The 20950-nt window shown below is 44.9% G+C and overlaps 1 protein-coding gene and 1 long non-coding RNA gene across 4 annotated transcripts in view; one reads left to right on the forward strand and one right to left on the reverse strand.

Moving 5' to 3' along the window:
* The window catches only part of LOC109532606 (uncharacterized), a 25992-nt gene extending 11404 nt beyond the window's left edge, over positions 1–14588 (forward strand). For 2 of the 3 annotated variants that reach the window (XR_002171404.1, XR_002171402.1), the window contains exons 3-4: positions 12730–12832; positions 13211–14588. This is a non-coding gene — a long non-coding RNA (uncharacterized LOC109532606). The remainder of the gene's footprint in view (positions 1–12729; positions 12833–13210) is intronic. The other variant, XR_002171409.1, reaches the window with a different exon arrangement.
* kcnj19a (potassium inwardly rectifying channel subfamily J member 19a) lies at positions 10145–19039 on the reverse strand. The gene is made up of 3 exons (XM_019897523.1): positions 17755–19039; positions 12780–12996; positions 10145–11461 (listed from the first exon to the last, which is right to left on the reverse strand). The coding sequence occupies exons 1-3, from the start codon at positions 18451–18453 to the stop codon at positions 10824–10826; spliced, it is 1554 nt and encodes a 517-aa protein (XP_019753082.1). The 5' UTR covers positions 18454–19039; the 3' UTR covers positions 10145–10823.
* Positions 19040–20950: the final 1911 nt, after the last annotated feature.

Consider the following 20950-nt stretch of genomic DNA (forward strand, 5'->3'; position numbering starts at 1 on the left):
TTTTTTTTTTCTTTTTTCAAATGACATTTTACCGCTCGAGGGTGACGATGTCGATAAAATCTAATAAATGTGTCGCGCTTCTTGATAAGGCACACACGTGGGCATACAACACAATACCGCATCGACCAAATTTGTCATGTGCTTACGCAAGTCTCCATATTACCGACGCTAATACGGGATCATTCCGAGCACTGCAGGTTTGAAGTGTGAGCTCTCGGGACCTAATCACGTCCGACAGCATCACTGCAAGAAAGAGTGGTTGTTAACTGGAGTGTCTAATTGGCCATTGACTGTAACGAGACTGCCGCATGACAGGAGAGGCCATTACACTGCGAAGCTCAGAGGAATGTATTTGTGCCTGTTGTGTTAATACGGTGTCCCTGTTGACTTTATCATCCTGATGCGTGATATCTTCAGTTTGGGACCTTCATCACACGAGATAGTTTGAGCAAGCGCTGACCTTGTAGAGTTGAATTACGATTTTAGGAGTTCTTGGAAATGGTCGAAAATGAGCCTAGCAAGGCCACTGTCGCCCAAAACAGTTGACATCCGGTGTCTTTTTTGTACGGTGGCTTCTTGAGACTTTTGTGTGTTGGCCTACTCATTATAGGCCTGGCTTACGTTCCCCAAATCATCCTAATTTGATGGGAACTTTCTTCTGGGGCTGAATTTCCAACATTCTTGAGGATGCTACCTAGCCAAAATTCTACTCCGCTTCAAACCTAAAGGACAGACTTCCTGTGTCTTTTTGAGCATAGCTTCTTAAGACTTTTTTATGCGTGTGGTAATGATAGAAACGCCTATCAATTTTCATAAAAATTTGTGAATCTGCTTTTAGGGTCTGAATTTTCAAACATTTTAAAAATAGTGGATCATATCGTAATCTGAACCAAACGAACTGTTATTGACAAGGACAACGATAGCCTTATACATCAATCCAAACCTGTTTTAAACCCTTTACCTTGGCGCTAGAATGACATTTATTGCATTTATAAAGTGTTTTCTCCTCATGAAATAATGTTGCAATTGAAGCAACATGGATGCATCCTCTTATTTCAAGTAGGCATGAATTAGCAACTACGCGTTACGCCTTTCACTCTTTACCGCAAGCCCTTCAACATAATGCTATGGCTTGGATGCAGTTTGTAATTGGGTTAATTATCGATGGGGTGCGCACACACACGCTCACACAATGGGTTGAGAGGTGAGGCCCGCCTACACGGCCGTCGCCGAGTGCTCCCTGGAGAGAAGTTTCTTCGGACGACATCACACCATATTGAATTACTTTCACTGTATCCAACCAAGAGGAGGAATAGATTTCACATTTCTAATGCAGGTTTCGTCATTAATCGTTACTGCAGGTTCCTGTCTTAGCATGTTGCATTCAGCGGTCTGCAATGTGTAAAACAATTTGGTTCGCAAGTGGCAAGCATGTTGAGACTAGCCAGTTGGTGGCTATTTAGCCTGGTAAGCTAACATGGTAATCTACATCTCATTTTAATATTCAAATAGTTTGGGTTTCGAATAAGGGACTTGAAACCCAAACCATTCTTTGAAACCATAACCCAGATTGGAAAAAAAAATGACCGCAGGCAGTTGTAAATCAAGATAGCGATGATAGCAACTTGTATAATGGCGTCTGCAAAAAGATGACAGTACACCGCTGACCGGGGCCCAATGGCAAACGTGGGTTTTAATACCCGATGCTCCACAGCGCAAATGTCAAAATGCTAATGGCAACATTTACCCGAGGCCGAGAGGTGGGGCTGTGCAAACTGAGCAGGATGCGCAAGGTCATGGCAGGGATGATTCATTCCACCGCCGAGCCTGCCAGCGCCTCGCCTGTACCAAATAATAATCCCAAACACCAGGGCTGCTGATTGACGTGTGTGAGGACTTTCAAAGAGTCTCATTTTGACGCTGTTGTGGCTTTGAGTAAGAGAAGTGCTGTTTGGTCTTGTGGCAGACGCAGATGCACTTATTGCTGATCACATCCTAGGATGAACACTTTCAAATTCATGATGTGTATGCAGGAGAAGAACAAAAGTTTACATTTATAGCCATTTACATGCATGTCTTAAAAAAATGAATATTTGCTTAAAATCCTAACCCATTCTTCAGCTCAAAAGCCATATTTCATTTCGACCCTCACTGGGGACAGGCTTGAACACCGAAGCCAGGCTTGTGATGAAGTGCACGCATTTCATCCTTTCAAAGCTAAACAGCAGAGATGTTTATGAACCAGTCGACCACCCGAGTGTCCACTTGAGAGAGAGAGAGAGAGATGCCTTCTAATCCCGCATGTGCAGCTCGGTGCTCAGAGTCATCCACTCGGGCTCGCCTCCACGAAAATGGGCTTTGAACGAGGCCACTTTGGAATACTTGAAGTCTGTTGATATGTCTGGGTTGGGGCTGGCGTTGAATTGTTGCACCTTCATTCTCATTGCCATGATTTTCATGAAAGTAGGGTGGCAAATCTGAATGATTTTTAAAAAAAAAAAAAAAAAAAAAAAGCTTTGCATCCGCTCCCAAATGTGGGCATGTCCACTATCTTACATTGTATTTTTTTAATTATATACTGCTATGTAAAACACTAAAACAAGTCAAAATTTTTTTTTCAGTTTTTGTTACCTAAACCTCCTCTGAGGTTTAGGTAATATTTTATAATTCATAAGCATTAGAGTAGGTTCGCGCGAGTGTTTTCACAGTAGAGGAGGTTTAGGTAATATTTTATAATTCAGCATTAGAGTAGGTTCGCGCGAGTGTTTTCACAGTCGCCTTCTTGCAAGAGATCAGCAGCTTGCGGCCTCATTCACAACTTTCCTTTCCTCCTCACTGGCTTTAAGAACATTTTCGCGCGAGGTCACGGGCCAGTATTTTTCTTTTAATTGATGAGTCGCTGGCGGGATTAAGCTTTTGCCTTGCGTTGTGGTGGGCTGAAAAGGAAATTGATTTTTGCGCCTTGCGCCTGCCATTTGAGTGACACGTCTGCAGTGAGATATTTGCCCAACTTCTCTGACTCGGTTGGGGCCCCAGCTGCTGTGTACGCACGGCGACCGCTCCAATTTGAATATTAACTCTCGGAGGATGGTGACCTTTCGGCCCACCGCACCCGAAGGCGGCGCACGGGCGCCCCCGCGCCACTTGGCACGCTTGTCATTGCAAGAGTGGCGGACAGAAGGCCGCGATGCCATCCAGCGTCCGCTGACCTTTTTTTTGAGCTTCTAATTTTAGCGTGACGTGCGGACACATGTGAAGGGAAATGAGGAAGAAGAGGCCCATATCCTGCAGCTTTTCTTCATCGTGTGGATTTTTTTTTTGTTCCTCGAAAAGAAGCCCCGGGTCATTTTGACCCAGGAGCATTATTGCGTAACAGGAGGCTTAAAAAGGTTGATAGTCTTGAAGGACAGCAGACAAAGAAGTCTCCTAGTCCAGACAGAGCAATTACACATGAAGGGCTTTTTGGCCGCCATCTTAAAAGTCTCGATAAATGAGATCCACGTCAGAAAGAGTAACATCAAAGAAATAATATGGGCGCGTGAAACGAAGCGATTGCTGGTGTGCGGAGGACACCAATCACTGATCGCGACCTCATTAAAAGTCAGCCAGTCGGCCGGACGGTCAGTTGATGACAGACTTCCTGATGTTTGTTTCTTTTCTGTACCCAAAATGCTTTGTCATTTCCCCAAAATATTTGTTTGAAAATTAAAAGTACACATAATGTTTTGTTTTGTTTTTCCAGGGAGTGGTGGAGGGGTTGTGAAATTTAAGACGGTCAATTTGACCCACAACACCACATGAGGATTGTGAAAAGAAAAAAATACTGGTAGCTTTGGTCTTCGTGCTACATTTTTAGTCCTTAAAAAGAGATTTCTAATCACGATAAATGTTTGTTTCTATTGGTACAACCCAAATTTAGTTTCGTCCTATATCTTTTTTTAAAACCATCTCCTACAGAATTAAAACAAGAACAAAAATAGGGGAGAAAAGTATACATTTCCAGTATTACAAGATTTATTTCACTACTTTTAGATGTGCATTTGACCTGCAAAGTCCTCTGCGACTCGGTTCGAGACGACACCACTTATCAGCATCTCCCTCGGACCTTGGAGCTTCCGCCTCAATCCGTCTCCGTAATAAGGTCTTTCATCGTGCCGTCAAAAAGCACCCGCTGCACTCGGACGAGCATCACCACTTTTTTTTTTTTTTTTTGTCCGCATCTTGTTCTTGGGAAGCGTCGCGTCACGCCGTCGTCGCACGGCAAGTGACCCCACGAGACCCCCCGTGAGAAATGTTCTGTCTTTTTTCCAATTCGCAGCTGCCAGTGAAGTGTGGTGGAAGTAAATGGAAAAACAGCAGAGCGTCTCATCAGAGACCTTGGCATTGCGCCGTAAAATAGCAAAAACAACTCGGTAGAGACGACACCGTACCACAAAAAGACCTGTTATGATGCAGTGGTGGTTTTTTCCAATTGTGTTTGTCCCAATGAATGAATGAAATGTGTTGAAATGCCATTAGTCCTTTTAGAGCCCACCCCCCGGGCCCCTTAAATTGATTTTTGTTGTTTTGCCATCGAAAAGTAACTATTAATAATCGTAATAATTGTATAAAAAGATACAGAATAACTGTTTTCGTATTCCACTGTTGTATTTGTGTGTTAACTGTGTGCCTTTAAGAGGCGTGGCCTAACGAGTGCTGTCTGATCGGTAGGTTAGTCCAGTGTTTTCCCCGACCTTTATCGAGCCAAGGCACATATTTCAAATTGGAGAGAAAAAAAATCATGGCACAATACTTGACAAAAAGTGGATACACGGGTTAAAAATGGACCTTCTGTCACAAGCGGACGAACCTCATACCTCAAATTTTGGTTCGCAGCACATCGTTAAAAATTCACCAAGTGATGGCTCTTGTTGTGGTGCTCGTTAGTCCAGGTACCTTTCTACTTTTGTCCATTGATTGGGATGGTGCAGTCCCTACAGCAGTTTTTGCACTGTGTAATTTCCTTCTGGGTAATCTGAAGAGATAGATACTGTATTTCCTCAGTGAGTGGACAAATAAGCGTGTGTGTGTGTGTGTGTGTGTGTGTGTGTGTGTGTGTGTGTGTGTGTGTGTGTGTGTGTGTGTGCGTGCACGCGGCAGTCAGTATGTGTGTGTAATTGTCACTGTCAATGTGTCATTGTGTGAATGTGTGTATTTGAGAGAGTGTGCGTCAATGCGAGAGGCTGTGCGTGTGTGTGCGCGTGCGCGTGCGTGCGCTGCAGTGTGATTGAGTTTATGTGAGAGCGTGAGCATGTTCATGTGTAGAAAAAACACCGAGCGTGTGTGTGTTTGTGTGTGTGATGCCATGTCTAAATTCTCTGCATCAAAAAGAACAAAATGGCCGCTGAGTCGCGATTGTTATTTCTTCAGACCTAAATTGGATTATTTGTTGTTGTATCTGAAGACGCCACCCACCCCTCCACACCACCCCCGCCTCCTCCCGCCGGCCGTTCATGGTCATTGCCATCAAAGTCGAGTTCCATGCGGACTTTCATTTCACCTCGGTGGGCTGTCGCTGCTTTCAATGAGAGGGTAATTTCCCCGCGCCTTGGTGTTGAGGGAGGCATAATTAGGAAGGTGTCCATTATGTTTGCATTGTTATTGCTTTCGGGGCTCTGGTGCTATGTGACGCAAAGTTGCATACGCTCATTTGTTGCGGCCAGGAAGGTACGAGCCAGCGCGGCCGCCCCCAAACAAACTCCGGGGGCATTATTATTCACAATGACCATTTGGATTGCCCACATTCGAGTCCCTCTGTTTGCCGTGGTTGACCACAGCAACTGCTAGCCTCAGATTTTAGTCAAGATTTTCTCAACCGTATTTGCGGGAAAAAGCATCGGAAGCTAGCGCATGGCGCCGCGTTGCGAAACAAAAGACCATAAACGAAGCGTGATTGTAATTTCAGGTGAAACGTTTCCATTTTCCCTCAAGACGTCATTTTAGTCTCTTTTATTGATTTATAGATTGGCATGATTTCCAACTATTTTCTTCCCTCGCCGCCAGCGTGAGACGAAACAGCGTCGAGAAGGCCGAAGGATCAACCATTTGGTACGCACACGGCGAGGCCATGGAGGCGCCGCGTATAATTTGATGTCGTGATTATTTTTGGAGTAGTACACAGACAGTCAAGCATTTGCCGTCTGACGGTCAGATGGCTCTCCGGGATGATTCATTCAGACGCGCAAGCCGCGAGAAGAGGATAGAATCCATACTTGGGGTTGTACTTGGTGAGGGAAGAGACTAGCGGCGTCACACATTCTCTCTGCTCTATTCACTTTTTTTTTTTTTTGTTCCCGCCATCAGCACGCAATGTGGCAAAGTGGCATTTTGGACGCTCGTCTGGAGCAATGTCGCAACCCATCTGGCCGCTTGAACCTCGGGGATGCTAATTTCCAAACAAACGTTCAGAACATTGGGAAGCAATGGTTTTATTGTTCGCGACCAATTAAAGTTTAGCCCCACTTTTTTTTTATTTTTTTAAGCCGTTTCATTTTGATGACATTTTCCAGCGCTTTTATGGGATGTAAAATCAACGTGCGTCCGTCCCATTATTATCTTGTTAATGGAGCCATTAAGCCTTCGCTTCAATTGTGCGAATGGAAGACACGGCAGTCGGTTCACGCGTTGTTCTCGGGAGTTAATGTTTGCACGGGATGAGCCGGCATGACGACTAATTGATGATGAATAAATATGACGGCCGTCAGCTCGGTTGATTGTCGTCGGGCGTGTTGTCAGCCTGTGGGGGCGAAAAAAAGAAAAGAAAGCGAGTCGGGACGCAAATAAGTGCCGCTGAATCTCAATGTCGGAATTATCTCGGGGAACAATGTGATTGGGATCACATTTGTGAGTTTTAGTGCGGTTACCTCGAAAGCTCCTGGCTGCACGTATCAGCGACTAGGTAATAGTTTGCATATCAAGCGGCGACAGCGGGAAATCGGCAGCCCAGAAAAAGCAATAAAAAAAGCACAGTGTGCACTTCCTGTTCCCGCTGAAATCATCGCGGCGTCTCCAAATCATCCGTCACACCTTCACAAAACTTGCCTTGGCTGTCTTGTGTCGTATAGCTCCTCAATTGTCGCGAGTGATATCACACTGTCTCATGAATGTGTCGAAAGTTGCCGTGGATGGATTTGATCATTCAACTGCATCACATGCCAAGTTGGAATGAATCGGGATGCCTTGGAGCCATCTTTGTTTGGGGCGATAATAGGGGAGGCTCCTTGGCTTCAGTGCACCAATTAATTTGGTAATTAATTTTTTTTTTCCGCTTTGCTTTAGTTTGCTTTAAGTGTGTGTGTGTGTGTGCGCCTGTGCGGTGCAGGTTTTTTTTTTTTTTTTGTGAGAACAAAAGAGGTCGAACTAAAGGGAAAGTAATTAATTACGTGTCTGAGCTGGGGACAGAGTTGTGCTGTGTGATGGCTCTAAACATTAATTATACTTTGACACATACAAATGAGGCCACGACGACAAAGCAGTTTTTTTCATTACAAATGCTTATTTGAGGCCGACTTTCCCCCCCCCCCCCCACCCCCGGACATATTTATTTAGACAGACATATTTATTTGGACACGCGCATGATGTTGTATTGATCAAGTACAATGATGGATGGTTTAAAAAGTGGCCATGAGGAAATTGTCTTATTAGGTGTGAGGCCTTCAGTTGGGAAAACACAATTTTCGGAAAAAAAAAGTCAAAACAAACAGTAGAAAAACAAAACAAAGCAAAAAAAAAAAAAAAAGACTGTGGAACAAACACATAATTGTCAGTCTACCGGAAAGGGAATCATTCAAGTGAAAGTGATGTGGAAAATAAATAAATAAAACTACAAAGGACAAAAAACGTCATGTAGCTCCCCAGAAAACAAACGTAGACACAAAGCACTCCATGGCGGGACCCCATAATTGTCGGAGTCTGTGGAAGCTCTAATCATTCATGTGAGAGTGGCATTTAAAATCAATTAAAAAGCACCATTGTGTTCAAATAGGTCGCCTACCTTCCCCAAAAACAAACATGAGCGTACATGTCATTCAAGTGCGAGTGGAGATTAAAACAAAATAGCAACTTGGAATGAATAAATAAAGGTCCCGTCTCGTGTGATTGACAGGTACAATTTCACAGCAGAAGTCGCGCTCGACGAGCTTTTTGTCCAGCTAGGGAAAAAGTGCTCATCCGGCATTCTTAAGTCAAGGTACTATGGTATCTTTACAGTACATTTCATCATGCTTGGCTGGAATTTTGAAGTCAGTTTTTTAATTTCTTTTTTTCCACATTTTGACGAGATTTAAAAAAAAAAAAAAAAAAAATGCAGATTTTTTTTTTTTTTGTCCTGGTTCTGCCTCGCATCTGTCTTCTTGGACAAGGAATGCTTCGTCGAAGTTATTTATAGGCACACCTGCACGTAATGGAGCCTGTTTTTCAGACTGACAGGTGTTAACGTGAAAATTTGATACCTCAAACCCGTGAGACCCCCTCCGATGTTCTCAACACCTCGCCTTTTGATTTCCCGAAACGTCTACGTCTGGATGTGTCCCATCGGCGGATTGTCCGCGAGGATCACGTCGTGAATAATTCACACACACAAAAAAAAAAAAAAAAATAGATCAACGTAACGTTCTGTAATGATGAATTATTGATGTAATCCATCTCCACGACTCCAATTTTGATTTTGGAATCATGCTGTGAATCTCCGTATTCGCCCGGTTGCCGTGGCAATGCTCACCTTTGGATTGACGGCCAACAGCTGTGTTTTTTGTTCTTTCTTTCGTTGAGGCCGACTTCCCTCTTAGCCACCCAGAGGCGGTCCAATTAGCCCTCCGCTGAGTGTGTAGGATTCAGACACGCATCAAAACAAACACTCGCACAATGGCGTGCGTGTGTGTGTGTGTGTGTGTGTGTGTGTGTGTGTGTGTGTGTGTGTGTGTGTGTGTGTGTGTGTGTGTGTGTGTGTGAATCTGACATACATCAAAACAAGCTGACAGACTGACAGAGAGGAGGAAAAAAAAAGGTGTTAATAATGAACGACTAGTCATTTGACTTTGGACATTATTCACTGGATCAAGTATTCATGTCCAAGGTATTTTTAACCTGAACAGACATCAGGATCATTTTACAAAACCAGACAGTGAAAATGTCCTTCGTTTTCTTTTCTTTTTTTTTTTCTTTTTTTATTTTTTATTATTTTTTTTCCCAATTGATATCATACATGAACTTTTAGGGTTCATTTTGCATGCTTAATTCGCTATTGCTGTATGTCCATGAAAGTTGTCCATCTTAAACAAAATAGCAGCGCTAGCAAGCCATGTCGCAAATCGTAAAACTCCACTCATAATTGACCCCTCCCCCCCCAAAAAAAAATACACTGTGCAGCACGACTTTTCATCTTTTCGTCATCTGTACTTCTGCTCAAGTACAGCGTCGTCATACTTTTGATTTTTGATTGATTTACTTTTATTCAGCTGATTGTGGACTGTCATTTCGTCACGCACCCACATTAATTGAGCAGCTGTTTGCCATCTGAACTTGTGTTGAGTTGTTTTCTAATGAGCGCCGGATGCAAGGAACCCTGCCTTCCTCCAAGTGTGCCGTGGGGGGGGGTGAAGAAAAAAATAAATAAAAGTTCCCAGAGCATTGATCACTGCTGCCTCCAACAAATTAAGGCACACCGTGCTCTTGGTGCTGACAAAACACAGTCTGAAGAAGCTACGTGCGTGTGCGTGTGTGAGGGTTTGTTTTGATGTTTGTTGACAACTCATTATTGGTCCTTTGGGAGCAAATGAAATACACTCTCATGACATTCCATATAGTCGACATTATATATTTGTCATATGACACTCTCTTTTATTACATTTGAACCAACCACATTTTCAAGTCGTTATAACGAAACCCGTCTATGGACCTGGTCACGTCATAAAAGCCAAGTCGTTATCAAGTAGTGAGTGACCTTTTAGTCCGGTCAGGCAAGTTTTGTCTTGCGAAGTCCATCAGACTGTTCATGTGAGCAGATGCGTGGTTTGGCGCTGTTTATTTGACAGCACTTCATTAACCTTCCGTGCGGCTGCGCTTTTGACTTTCAACGGGCCCCATCGACCAGTCAACAACACCTCTCCTCTATTTGCGTCTTTATTTGCAGCCTTTATGCTGTTTGTCCTGCACTGATGCACAAAAAGAGCAGCTTCTCCACAAGAGACAAAATGGCATGTCCAGCTGTCTGTTAAACTCGTGATTTCCAACCACTGTGCCGAAATGATTAATTCTACTACAGCTAAAAATATTAATCAATGGAATCAACGATTATCATTGTCCTATCTACAACAGCGATGTACTTGGAAGGTGCCGTGAATAGCGAAATACCAGTCAAGAATGTTGGCGGAGTGATTTCAGAGCGGCAACAACAGTATTTGATATTTCTATTTTTATTTGTGGGTGAACATTCCGATGCTTGGTGAATTTGAACTAGTGGGGCGTGAGCCAACGCTTTCCGACAAGCTGCCAAACGTCTCCCTGTTCAGCTTAAGCTGTAGATCATAGGTGAGCTTATATTGCCCCAGATCCTGCCGTACTGAATTAAACACAAGAGTGACTGAATGTGAACGTGATTTATTCATTGATAAAACTTAAGATTGACTAACAAGCGTACATGCAGAGGGATCCGTTTTGTGCAGCTCCGCATTTTCGTTGTGCGAAAAAAAAAAAAAAATCCCAACGTGTGCGGTGAAAAGTCATCGACAAGTAGTCACTTCGGGATTTTGTCCGATGCTGCCCTCTCCAGGGCGGACTTCATCTCTTCAGCGGTTCATCTTGCGTAGTTTGGCCGGTAGGTTGTCTTCGGGCCTCCTGCCGGCCGACAAAAGTGGGCTGTGTGCGCGGGGCTGCGGCGGGCATAAGGTGGGCATCAGGCTATGCTGGTATAAGTCCCCGGTGGACTGAGTCATGGGTTCGAATCCGACTTTCAGCGAGTCGTCGGGCCCCGGAGAAGATCCGAGGCGCTGGAGCTTGAGCGGCAGGTCCCCTGTGCTGCATGCCTTCTCGGAGTGCTGCGAGCTCAGCATCAGCACCTTCCTCTGGAGGTCCTCCTTCCCGGATGAGCTGATCCGTTGCAGCTTGCTGGGCAGCCGCCGCCCGCCGCCGCCGTCGCCGCCTCCCATCGTCGCCGTCGCCGCATTAATGCAGTCCACGGAGAAAACGCGGTCGCGCCGGGCACGTTGGCTCTCGGTAAGCGCAGGCGTGGACACGGGCGACGGCAAGGAATTCTTCTCCTCGTGTTCTTTGACGCTATACGCCGGCGTGGGGACTTCGAAGGTGCTGTGGAACTGCGAGTAGTCCACCCGGAAGAAGCCCTCCTCCAGGGACATCACGGGCAGGAAGCGATGTCCCCACAAGACCTCGTCCTCTGTGTACGAGGTGCGCGCCTGGCACGTCATGCCTGCAAGGGCAACAGAACTGGTGAACCTTTTGGGAAGGCGGTGGGGGGATCTCTTGGCCTTTTGTTCCACTCAAAGGTCAATAAACAATCAACAAAGACCTGGTTTCTACACCAAGCACTCGGACTCCTGAGTAGGAGTCTGTTTGTGCCCTTCGGGTGTTATGTCATCTGACTGTTGCTATTCCGGGCGCACAACACAACGGAAAACCTGCCCGCCTGAACCCCCTAAGATGAAGAATTCATCCACACACGTTTTGTGCTCTGCCCAAAAGCCATGTCATACGTCAAAATGTAGCTTTTGGAACCGTCAGTTGGCATATTGGTGGCATGCACCCATGATGATCTTACTCTGCTTTGTGCTTACACGCCCCCCCCCCACCCCACCCCTGCGCCCCCTCCCCAGTAGTCCTTGTACAATAAAAGCTCCTTTGGGGTGTTGGACCGCGTAAGGCGTCTAAAGTTGAGGCTTTTATCCTCCCTGTCCAGGAATACTGCAGCAATAAACTTCTCGTCGCGGCCTGGGTTTAATGGCACTATCAATACAACGCAGACCCCCATGGCCAGCCCGGCTGCCTCTATACATACTAACCCCCAGCCCCCACTCTTCCTCCCTCTTTTTAAATCTGCTAAGCCTATTGAGCTGAGCGGTGTGTCTTCCAGCACTGGGTTATAAGTGAGTGTTATCTGGGAAAGAGAAAAGAAAGGAGGGATTTATTTGTAGCAGACCCCCCCGGGGAGGTGCGCCGCGGTAAATACGCCGGGCGGTGGGGAAAAAAAAATTGCTGACTGGCAACGTTCAAAGAAAAAAAAAAATGGAATTAGCTCAAAGTCACGTTGAATCGGACACATTGTCACTCCACAATGTTGTGTTTCTGTGTTTACATTCCAACGTCAGCAATTATGATTTCCAGTTTTGCGTGACATCAATTCTAATCATTTGCCAAATTGTCTAATATTTTTTTTTTAAATTGAATCTGACACGGGTTCAATCCGCAATGTTTACATTCTGGTGAGCCACGCCGCAAATGGTTTCCAGTTGACATCTTAAAAACAGAGACACATTCGTCAATGTGACACACGGCCGCTATGAGCTTGTTATGCAAAAAGTATCACGGCATCTCCCCGTAATAAAATAACCCACCTAATTCGATCCCTCTGCATGTGTCACCGTCACTCGTACCTACGCCGAGCCGGAAAGGCACCGGCGAAATGAGGTTTCAAAGCGGCTCCATCTCCACTGACTGACTAATGTTCATATTTCCATTTAGATGGAGACGGGATAGAAGGAGGCGAAGACGGAGGCGTCGTCGCCGCTTACCAGTGGTCTCCACGATGCCCTCCAGGATCACCACGATCTCAAACTGCTCACTGGTGAGCGAGCGCTGGGACAGGTCAAAGAAGGGGCTCTTGGGGTTGATCTCGTGGCAGATGGTGAGTGGCGAGACCAGGAAGAGTTGGTCGGCCCCCGTGCCGAAGCCCACGTCTAGCTCGCACTGGTCCAGGGGCAGAAACTCCCCCTCGGGGGTCTGGCGGGACTGAAAAGATGGACAGTTATTGACGAATTCTACCTTTCACAATAGAATAAATACAAACACTTGAAATAATGGACACAGTTACCATGTATTCATCATAACTGCCACCCAATGCACAAAGTCACATCCTCTTCATGCATGGTCTCGCTCACACACACAGGATGTACGCTGTCCTGTTACCGCCTGTGCAGTCAGCATGCATTTCTTCATGTTGCAGGTTTCTTTATACGTCCACTAACATCATCAACAACATCAGCAACCCCCTCGGCCCCCCACTGACCCGTCCATGACATTGCCGCCGGCCAACAACCCCCATGAAGTCCCCCTGCGAGTGTCATGTGAGTAAACAGCCTCGTCACCAATTGAATATGAATGAGGTGTGCCGCAGGGTTCCGTGTCGTTGCCGCTGTGGAGTCAGCGGGCCGTTGTTCACTTGTTAGCTACTTAGCGGCTTGTGAGCAAGCCCGTCAAAACGCTTTACCTCCGTCCTTTTCACTTTTTTTTTTTTTTCGCTGCCTTGTCTCTTGTCAAATTAACAAGACGGATGAGCAGCCCGTATGGCGACAGTCCACAGGCGAAGCGGCTTACAAGTCTGCTGTCTTTTCCCAGAGTCTCTGTGCCTCAAAGAAGATGATTTCGCTTCCCGAGCGCCGCATTTATTATTAGACTTGAGATGTGCTTAAATTTATACACTTCCAGAGCCCGGAATCGAACCCTGCACCTCTGCACTGTGAGTCCATCGTGCTAACCAGGTGTCCACCGTGCCGCCCTAGAAATAATCCACGAAATCAAAAACATCAACACATAGGCACACGCGTGCATGATCACTATTGCTCCTCTCACAAGTTACTTCCACTAACCGCCACAACTATTACAAATCCATCCGTTCATTTAGTACTTCTGCTTATCTTGTGCAGAGTCACAACTGCCCCGAAGTCCCAGCTGTCCTGGTGGGCAAGAGTCAAACCCACCCAGGACATAGAAATAATCCAAGTAAATTCATTGTTGCTCTTAATCAGTATTCTGCTAGCTTTCCACATTCATTCCCAACAGGGAAAAAAAAAAACTTGTACTATGAGGTGTCCTAAGCATCTTTCTTCTTCTGGCCTCCTCGTACACGCCTTTTGATTACATCTCTTATTAGAAAATGCAATAGAAACCAATTCCGAGTCCCCAAACCTCTGAGGAGATAAAACAAGACAGACAATTCTTTTTTTTTTCCGGATGAAACTCTTACCATGCAAATTTTTCATTAAGTTCCCTCGCTCTCCGCACCTGTGGCATTTCGCTGTTCCATCGGTACTCGTCAGCCGCTCACTGAGTGACAGACTCATCTTCCTCCTCCTCCTCCTCCTCTTCTTTGTCTTTCTGTTGGCAGCTGTCAGCCACTAATTATCCACTACGCCGATCGCCCCACAACTTCCTGTCCAAACAGCCGCCATTGTTTAACGCTTTCACACAAACAGACGGCGGCGGAATCTGTGAGGTCCGACACAATCCCTCTTAAAACGCCAATTTGTTTGGCTTCGGAAACAGTTTCCATCAGACGGTATTCTGCTTCATTGAAGCTTCATTAACTCTCCAGGCAATGTTTTTAGGTGATTTTTTTTAAGAACATATATTTAACAGTCAATGGTGGTGGTCAAGGCCAACAAAACCTTTTCCGTTCTCAGAAGCTCGGTTCTGCTTTATCCAACTACAACCTACATTTTAATATTTAGTCTATGAAATTGTATTCACTTATTTCCAACAGTCTCGTATAAAACAATCCATGAAGCGTACCGAATCGCTTGTGGTTTTGTCGATGTGATTGTGTGCGATTACGCTTGACGGGCAGCTTGCGTGTTTGCAAATGTGGAAAAAGTCCAACTCCTCCTCCTCCTCATTCACGCATCATTAAGCCTCCTGACGCAACACTCCGCGTGTGGCGAAAAGAGTAGCAGCTCTCGGCCGGCTAATGCTGTTTGTCTTTTTTTTTTTTTTTCTTTAACGGCCCTTTTTTTGCATGCTGTACGTGGATGTAATGGAAAGGAAGTCAATTATGATAATTAAAGAGTGGACGGTCAATCTTTTTGATCTCCTTTTCTGCAGCCGTCTCGCCACCGTGGCTGGCGACTGCTCCGGGTTTTCCTCAAATTACATACACCGTACATCACGTGTCTCCCGCCTCCCCAGAAAACAATGAAAAAAAAAATACAGAGGTCATCAAAACGGTAGTGAAAGCGTATAGACTGTTGTGGTGTAAATAAGGTGCATTCAAATCCAGTAATGAGTTGTATACAACACTGAATATGATGTAAATATGTTACATAGAGTAGAAAAGCAAATTGAATCGAGTGCTTTCAACATATGACTTCACCATTTTTTTTCGTCTTCAGATACGAGCCAAATTTTTAGATTAAACTAGAACGCTGCTTTAGAACCCCTACGTTAGATGGCGGTAACACACTTTGTACTATAGCCACCGTCAGTTCACACTAGCTTCTTTGCGGGGGTGGGGAAGGACAATAACAACTTGCCGCGCACAGACGAGTGCTGTCGGGGTGGAAGGTGGTCTCCAAGTGCCCACTTCGCAGATCTTTAATCGCCCTCGCCAACTTTACATCATCCTCATGAACGTACTTTGCCTGCTTCGACCTCCGGCATGGACTCCAGCAAATCACTTTCTGCGTCCACCGTGTGTGTCAAGGACCGCGCCTCTCACGCGCAGCTTTTAAAAGGAATGACGAGCCTCTTCCATTGGCGGTGAATCAAGTCAGCTGTGGTCACCGCAAAACGCATGTTTTAAATTGCGCCAAACTCTTCAAAAATACCAATACCCGGTCTAGCCTGCCCCTGCGCAGATTTACACCATGCGCTGGGCGTGAAAATAGAGCCCAAAATGTCAATATATAGTACCTTACAGTTATAAATAACATTATATTTGGTATGTCAGAATTTCAGAGATCCTGAAACATTAGAATTGCATCCAATATTCAATATGGCCGGTGTGTGAAAGAACATTAAATATGATAAGAGTTGTCCGCAGCATGTAATATGACGTTAAAGTACATCACATTGAATACAAATGTATTCAATGAGAATTGCATGGAACGTTAAGGTTTTGTGTTACATTAGAGTTGCAGAGAACATTTAATATGATTGTGATCTTATGTGTGAGCAATTATTTACAACATCGCTGATGTAAATACGGGTTAGCGTTCTGACGTGGCCATTTTTACAGGATCTTCCCTGCGTCACGTCCAAGTAATGCTTTCTCTCACTGCTTGACAAAGCTCCTTGACTGAGGTAAAAAAAAAAAAAAGATGAAGATCATAAAGGAAGTGAATGATGCCTGGGTTCACAAGAGCCATAAATATCCTTTTATGTTCGGCACGGGCTCCCGGGAGTGCAGTTTTTTTTTTACTCACTGTGCTACTCCACTCCGCTTCTCTTGGAAGGCCAACCGTACTCCCGCTTTTACACCTACCTGACCAGCGTGCGTGTGCGTACACACACACATGCACACACACACTTATCTCACACCTGCCGCTGCTGATGGATAGTGATAGTGAGCTGTATTTGCTTTCAAAAAAAAAAAAAAAAAGGCTGAGCATCTGTTGTGCATTGACACCTGCTCGCTACTGCTTCCTTCTCCATATTCAATATGACCTCCGCCAATGTTCAAGTGTAATCAAATCATTGATTGAGCGTGACTAAAATGAACGTTTTTGCGGCAAGTCCGTATTTGAGCCTTGTCGACTATTGCCTGTCACCGTATATTTCTTGTTGGTATTTTCTGAACTGGTGCCGAAGCGAGATCAGGATCAGATCATGTTAAACTGGGGATAATTGCAGCTTTTGAGATATCTTAATGGCTAAGTTAAAGTCTCCTTTTGAACACATCGAATTTTGTGACTTTTGGACCTTTCACGGCTACTGTTTCATGCTTTCTTAATGGCTGTTTAAGGCTTGATCAGATTCTGATTAAACGTGGTTTCGCGGGTTTTACAGCTTCCGAATGAACTCTAAGGCTAAATACGAGTCTCATTGTGGATGCATTAAATTTAAAGACTTCTGTTTTAGATCAGTTTCAGTTACATTTGGATTGAACTTGGTTTCGCGTTAAAGCTTCATGAAAGATTTCATTGATTAAAAAGTCTCCATTTGGACATAGTCATTTTGAAACCTTTTTTACCATACAGGGCAAACGTATTCCTCATTTGTGTGTTTTGAATTGCTGCCAAATGCTAAATGAAGGCCAAAATTGAATGGGATCTCATTATTTGAAGTTGGGGGGAACCATGGTTCAAAAATGTGTTTAAAAAGTGGTATCTTTTTGTATGTTTTTAAAATTCTGGTAATACAAATAAATAAGACAATAATAGGTAACTTTTTAAGATAAAATATTGAACACATTTAATACCATTCTCTTTTAATTGCATTTGTTTACGTTGAGGAATTATGTGAAATGAAATAAACAATTTAGGGGATGTTCTAATTTTTTTTTTTAAATGGTGGGACAGCTTTTAATTTTTCATTTAAAAAGTACATTAGCTTGTAATAAACTGGAAGCTTAGGTCATGTTTATTGCCAAGCATGCTTGGTGGGCCATTATTGGAAAAAAATAAATAAATCTTGGGTCTCACTTTGGACCCCACATTTCCCCACAAAGTTTCCCCAACATGACGCGTCGCACCGTAAAGGGCTTCAAAGTGCAATCGGGAAGTTGCACCGTTCAACTTCTCGCCCTCCGCAACCAGACTGCTCCTTCCCGATTACCTTGATGAGCTTGCATCGGATCTGCGCGGACACCATGTGGCTGTTGCGCAGGTTGCCCACGCGGAACATGAGGCACAGCCGGCCGTCCCGCTGCGAGACGACGGCGTCCTGGCTGAACATGAGCGTCTCGGCGCGTTTCTTGGGCTGCGACATCTTGATGAACATGCAGCCGATGAGGAAGGCGTCCACGATGGAGCCCAGCAGCGACTGGAACAGGAAGAGGATGATGCCCTCGGGACACTTCTCGGTGATGTAGCGGTAGCCGTAGCCGATGGTGGCCTCCGTCTCGATGAAGAAGAGGAAGGCGGACGGGAAGTTGTACACGTTGGCCACGCACGGCGTGTAGGACGCGTCGCGGGCGTGCTGCTGCAGGTCGCCGCGGATGTAGGCGATCACCCACCACATGGACGCCATCACCAGCCACGCCACCGTATAGGTGAGGATGAAGATGAGCAGGTTCCAGCGCCACTTGAGGTCCACCAAGGTGGTGAACAGGTCCGACAGGTAGCGGCTGGTCTCGCCGCCCAGGTTCCCGTGCTGCACGTTGCAGCGGCCGTTCTTCTCCACGAAGCGCTGCCTCTTCTTCTTTGCCGCCGGCACCGAGAAGCCACTGCCGCCGCCACTTCCATCCACGCCCCCGGCCCGGTTGGTGCTGACCACCTGGTAGTCCTCGCCGAATTTCCTGCGAAGTGCCGCCATCTCAGCGCGAATCCAAGAGGGCGACTACTCCATCGTTTTCTCCGGTTAGCAGCGGTGCGTAAAAGTCACCATGGTCACTTTTTACGCACGGGGGAGACTAAACTCACTGCTTGCGGGAAGTCCACCGGTTGTAGCTCGGGTTCCAACTGAAGAGGAGGGTGAATGGAGAGGTGGGCGTGCGTGAGAGAGAAAGGAGAGGAGGGGAGAGTTCTGCGTGACCACGTTAAATAGGAGAGGAGGAGCCGTTGAGCTTAAATCGCCGTGATTCGTCATTGTGCGATTTGTCTGAGTAACTAATCATTTTGTGTTATCAATTTGGACATTTAGTTTGTAATTGGATTTTTTTAATGGACTTTTATGAAATTGTTATTGTGGACGCACGCGCATAGCTTTCAAGCTCGTGGCTGACTGCGCCATCTGGAGGCTGAATGACAGAAGTGCAGCTTCGTAGCTTTATTTCTGGGATAGCTTGAAAAAAACAGTTCAAACCTTTCTTCGGGGTCAACTGACACCAATTTCCTGGTTCACTTGTTCGACTATGATTTGTTTGACAGGAGTACCAGTTCGCTTTAGTAAGCAGGCATTTCTCTGCCTGCTACTTTGCTGTTCAAAATTGGACGTTCTCTGCTTTAATGCGGTTCCAACCAGATGTTTGAAAAGTGGACTCAATCACTCAAGCACTTCATTCAATAATTAAATGTGCTAGCTGTGTCATTCCTACGATAGCTTAGCAATTAACATGACTTCTCAATCTTTCCAACTTAAAGCAGCACCGAGCTTGACTCAACCTCTGACCGCGGTTGGTGACATCCAGACCAGCCATCTTGGAAGTTAATTCTCAGTTTTGCTATTCAATCCGCTTTGATGAGGCTACAAATGCTAATTTTGTCTCGTAAACTGCAATGCGAAACCGTTTATCTCGAGCCTTAATTTTGCAGAGGGAAATTGGCTCTCCTATACAACTTAAATGGGGAAAAGAATGCTAGAGAGCTGGAAGGATGCCATATGGACTAGTTGAGCCATTCCGTTTGATGGCTAATTTTCCCATATGTAAATTGTTCAACCATTAAAAAGTGTATTTGTTAGTTTGAATACACATTAAAAAAAAAAAAACTTTTTTTTTTTCTCAAAGAGGACACACCTACTTTCACATGTGTATATAGAAATAAAATGTGTTTACTTTCTATTATTTCTGTGGAAGTTGATGCAAGTAGAAGATGCAGGACGCAAATCCCAGACGGGGGAAAAACACCAAGCAAAACTCGTTTTGAACGATATTGTTAGATGATGCCGAGACTTGAACCCTCAAATAGGCTCGATGAGACCTTCCAGAAGATTATCAGTTAGCAAAGGAATCAGGATTTGGTCACTTTGACAGGCCAATGTTGTTGCTGGTCACACAGAGAGACCCGTGCCCCAACAAGGGGGACCGCTGATCCTTGAGGATTAGAACACCCGGTAACGCCATCTGTTACACGTTGCTATGCCTCACTTCTCTTTTTTTTTTTTTTTTTTTTTTATCCCCATGCTTTGTTTGAGAGATTCAAGGGGAGCTGGGGGAGGAAACAAAGAGGTGCTGAATTATTAATGAGTAATGTACAAGAGTCTGCGTCATACGATACATGCATTCGGGCGCACATTCCGCAGTGGGATGATCTTGCCTTTGTCTGCTTCACCTTGGAGAAGGTGTTCACTTCTTTTGTCTCCAAAGCAAACGGACTGAAGCGTTGCATTGTTGCAGTGATCGACCTTGGCGTCAGCGCGTGGCAATATTCATTGTGGAAAGATGACATCTCATCTAGATTGCTTTATTTTTATCAGTAAAAGAAACATTTCCTTTCAATATATGACAGTTTGACTTCACTTTTTGTGTGTGATTATTTTCCCTCACGATACAACGTTAATGGCATTCAAATGTTGTTATTGTGCTGTATTTGTAATGGGTTCATATTCTGTTGCTGCAGTGGCTATGTAAGAAATGGTATTGTAGGCTTTATTTAGAGGACATTTCCATCGCACTTCTCTCCCAAGGTATCCCTCAAGGTTCAGTGCTGGTTTCTCTGGTTTTCACCCTTGACAGTCGTCCCACTTGGTCAGACCATGCACCAACTTTGCTAAATTTCCACTATTAAACTAACAATGTCCATAAACAAATATTTTAAAATTACAAGTAAACTATTAGCTTTTTACATTTCACATTACTGTACCACCAAATGTCCACCTTAGAGACAAGCTCCACAATGACTAATTGCGTCACTAATATTAAATCTTGAATGCAAAGAACTGTATTATACAATTCTGACAAGTTCTGACTATTTGGACAAATGTAAAATAAGTCCCAAATCTATCGATCTTCAAAAATGACTAGTGATTAATTTTATAATTGCTTAAGTGTTACAGCTCTGTTGTTGAGTATTACATGTACTTGTGTGTGCAGATTGCCTCACAGGTGATTTACTAGTCGATGTTGGCTGTAACTAGTTTTGCTCCCACCAAC

Source organism: Hippocampus comes, unplaced genomic scaffold (genome assembly GCF_001891065.2).
Source record: "Hippocampus comes isolate QL1 unplaced genomic scaffold, H_comes_QL1_v1.1 scaffold10, whole genome shotgun sequence".
Lineage (NCBI taxonomy): Eukaryota > Metazoa > Chordata > Actinopteri > Syngnathiformes > Syngnathidae > Hippocampus > Hippocampus comes.

What these genes read in the sequence shown, in the direction of transcription:
- kcnj19a (XM_019897523.1), bottom strand. Translation starts at nt 18,453, where the DNA reads ATGGCGGCACTTCGCAGGAAATTCGGCGAGGACTACCAGGTGGTCAGC. An exon ending in TCCGATGCAAGCTCATCAAG is followed by an intron (nt 12,997 to 17,754) that starts GTAATCGGGAAG and finishes CCATCTTTTCAG; the next exon opens with TCCCGCCAGACCCCCGAGGG. An exon ending in GGGCATCGTGGAGACCACTG is followed by an intron (nt 11,462 to 12,779) that starts GTAAGCGGCGAC and finishes TTGCCCTTGCAG; the next exon opens with GCATGACGTGCCAGGCGCGC.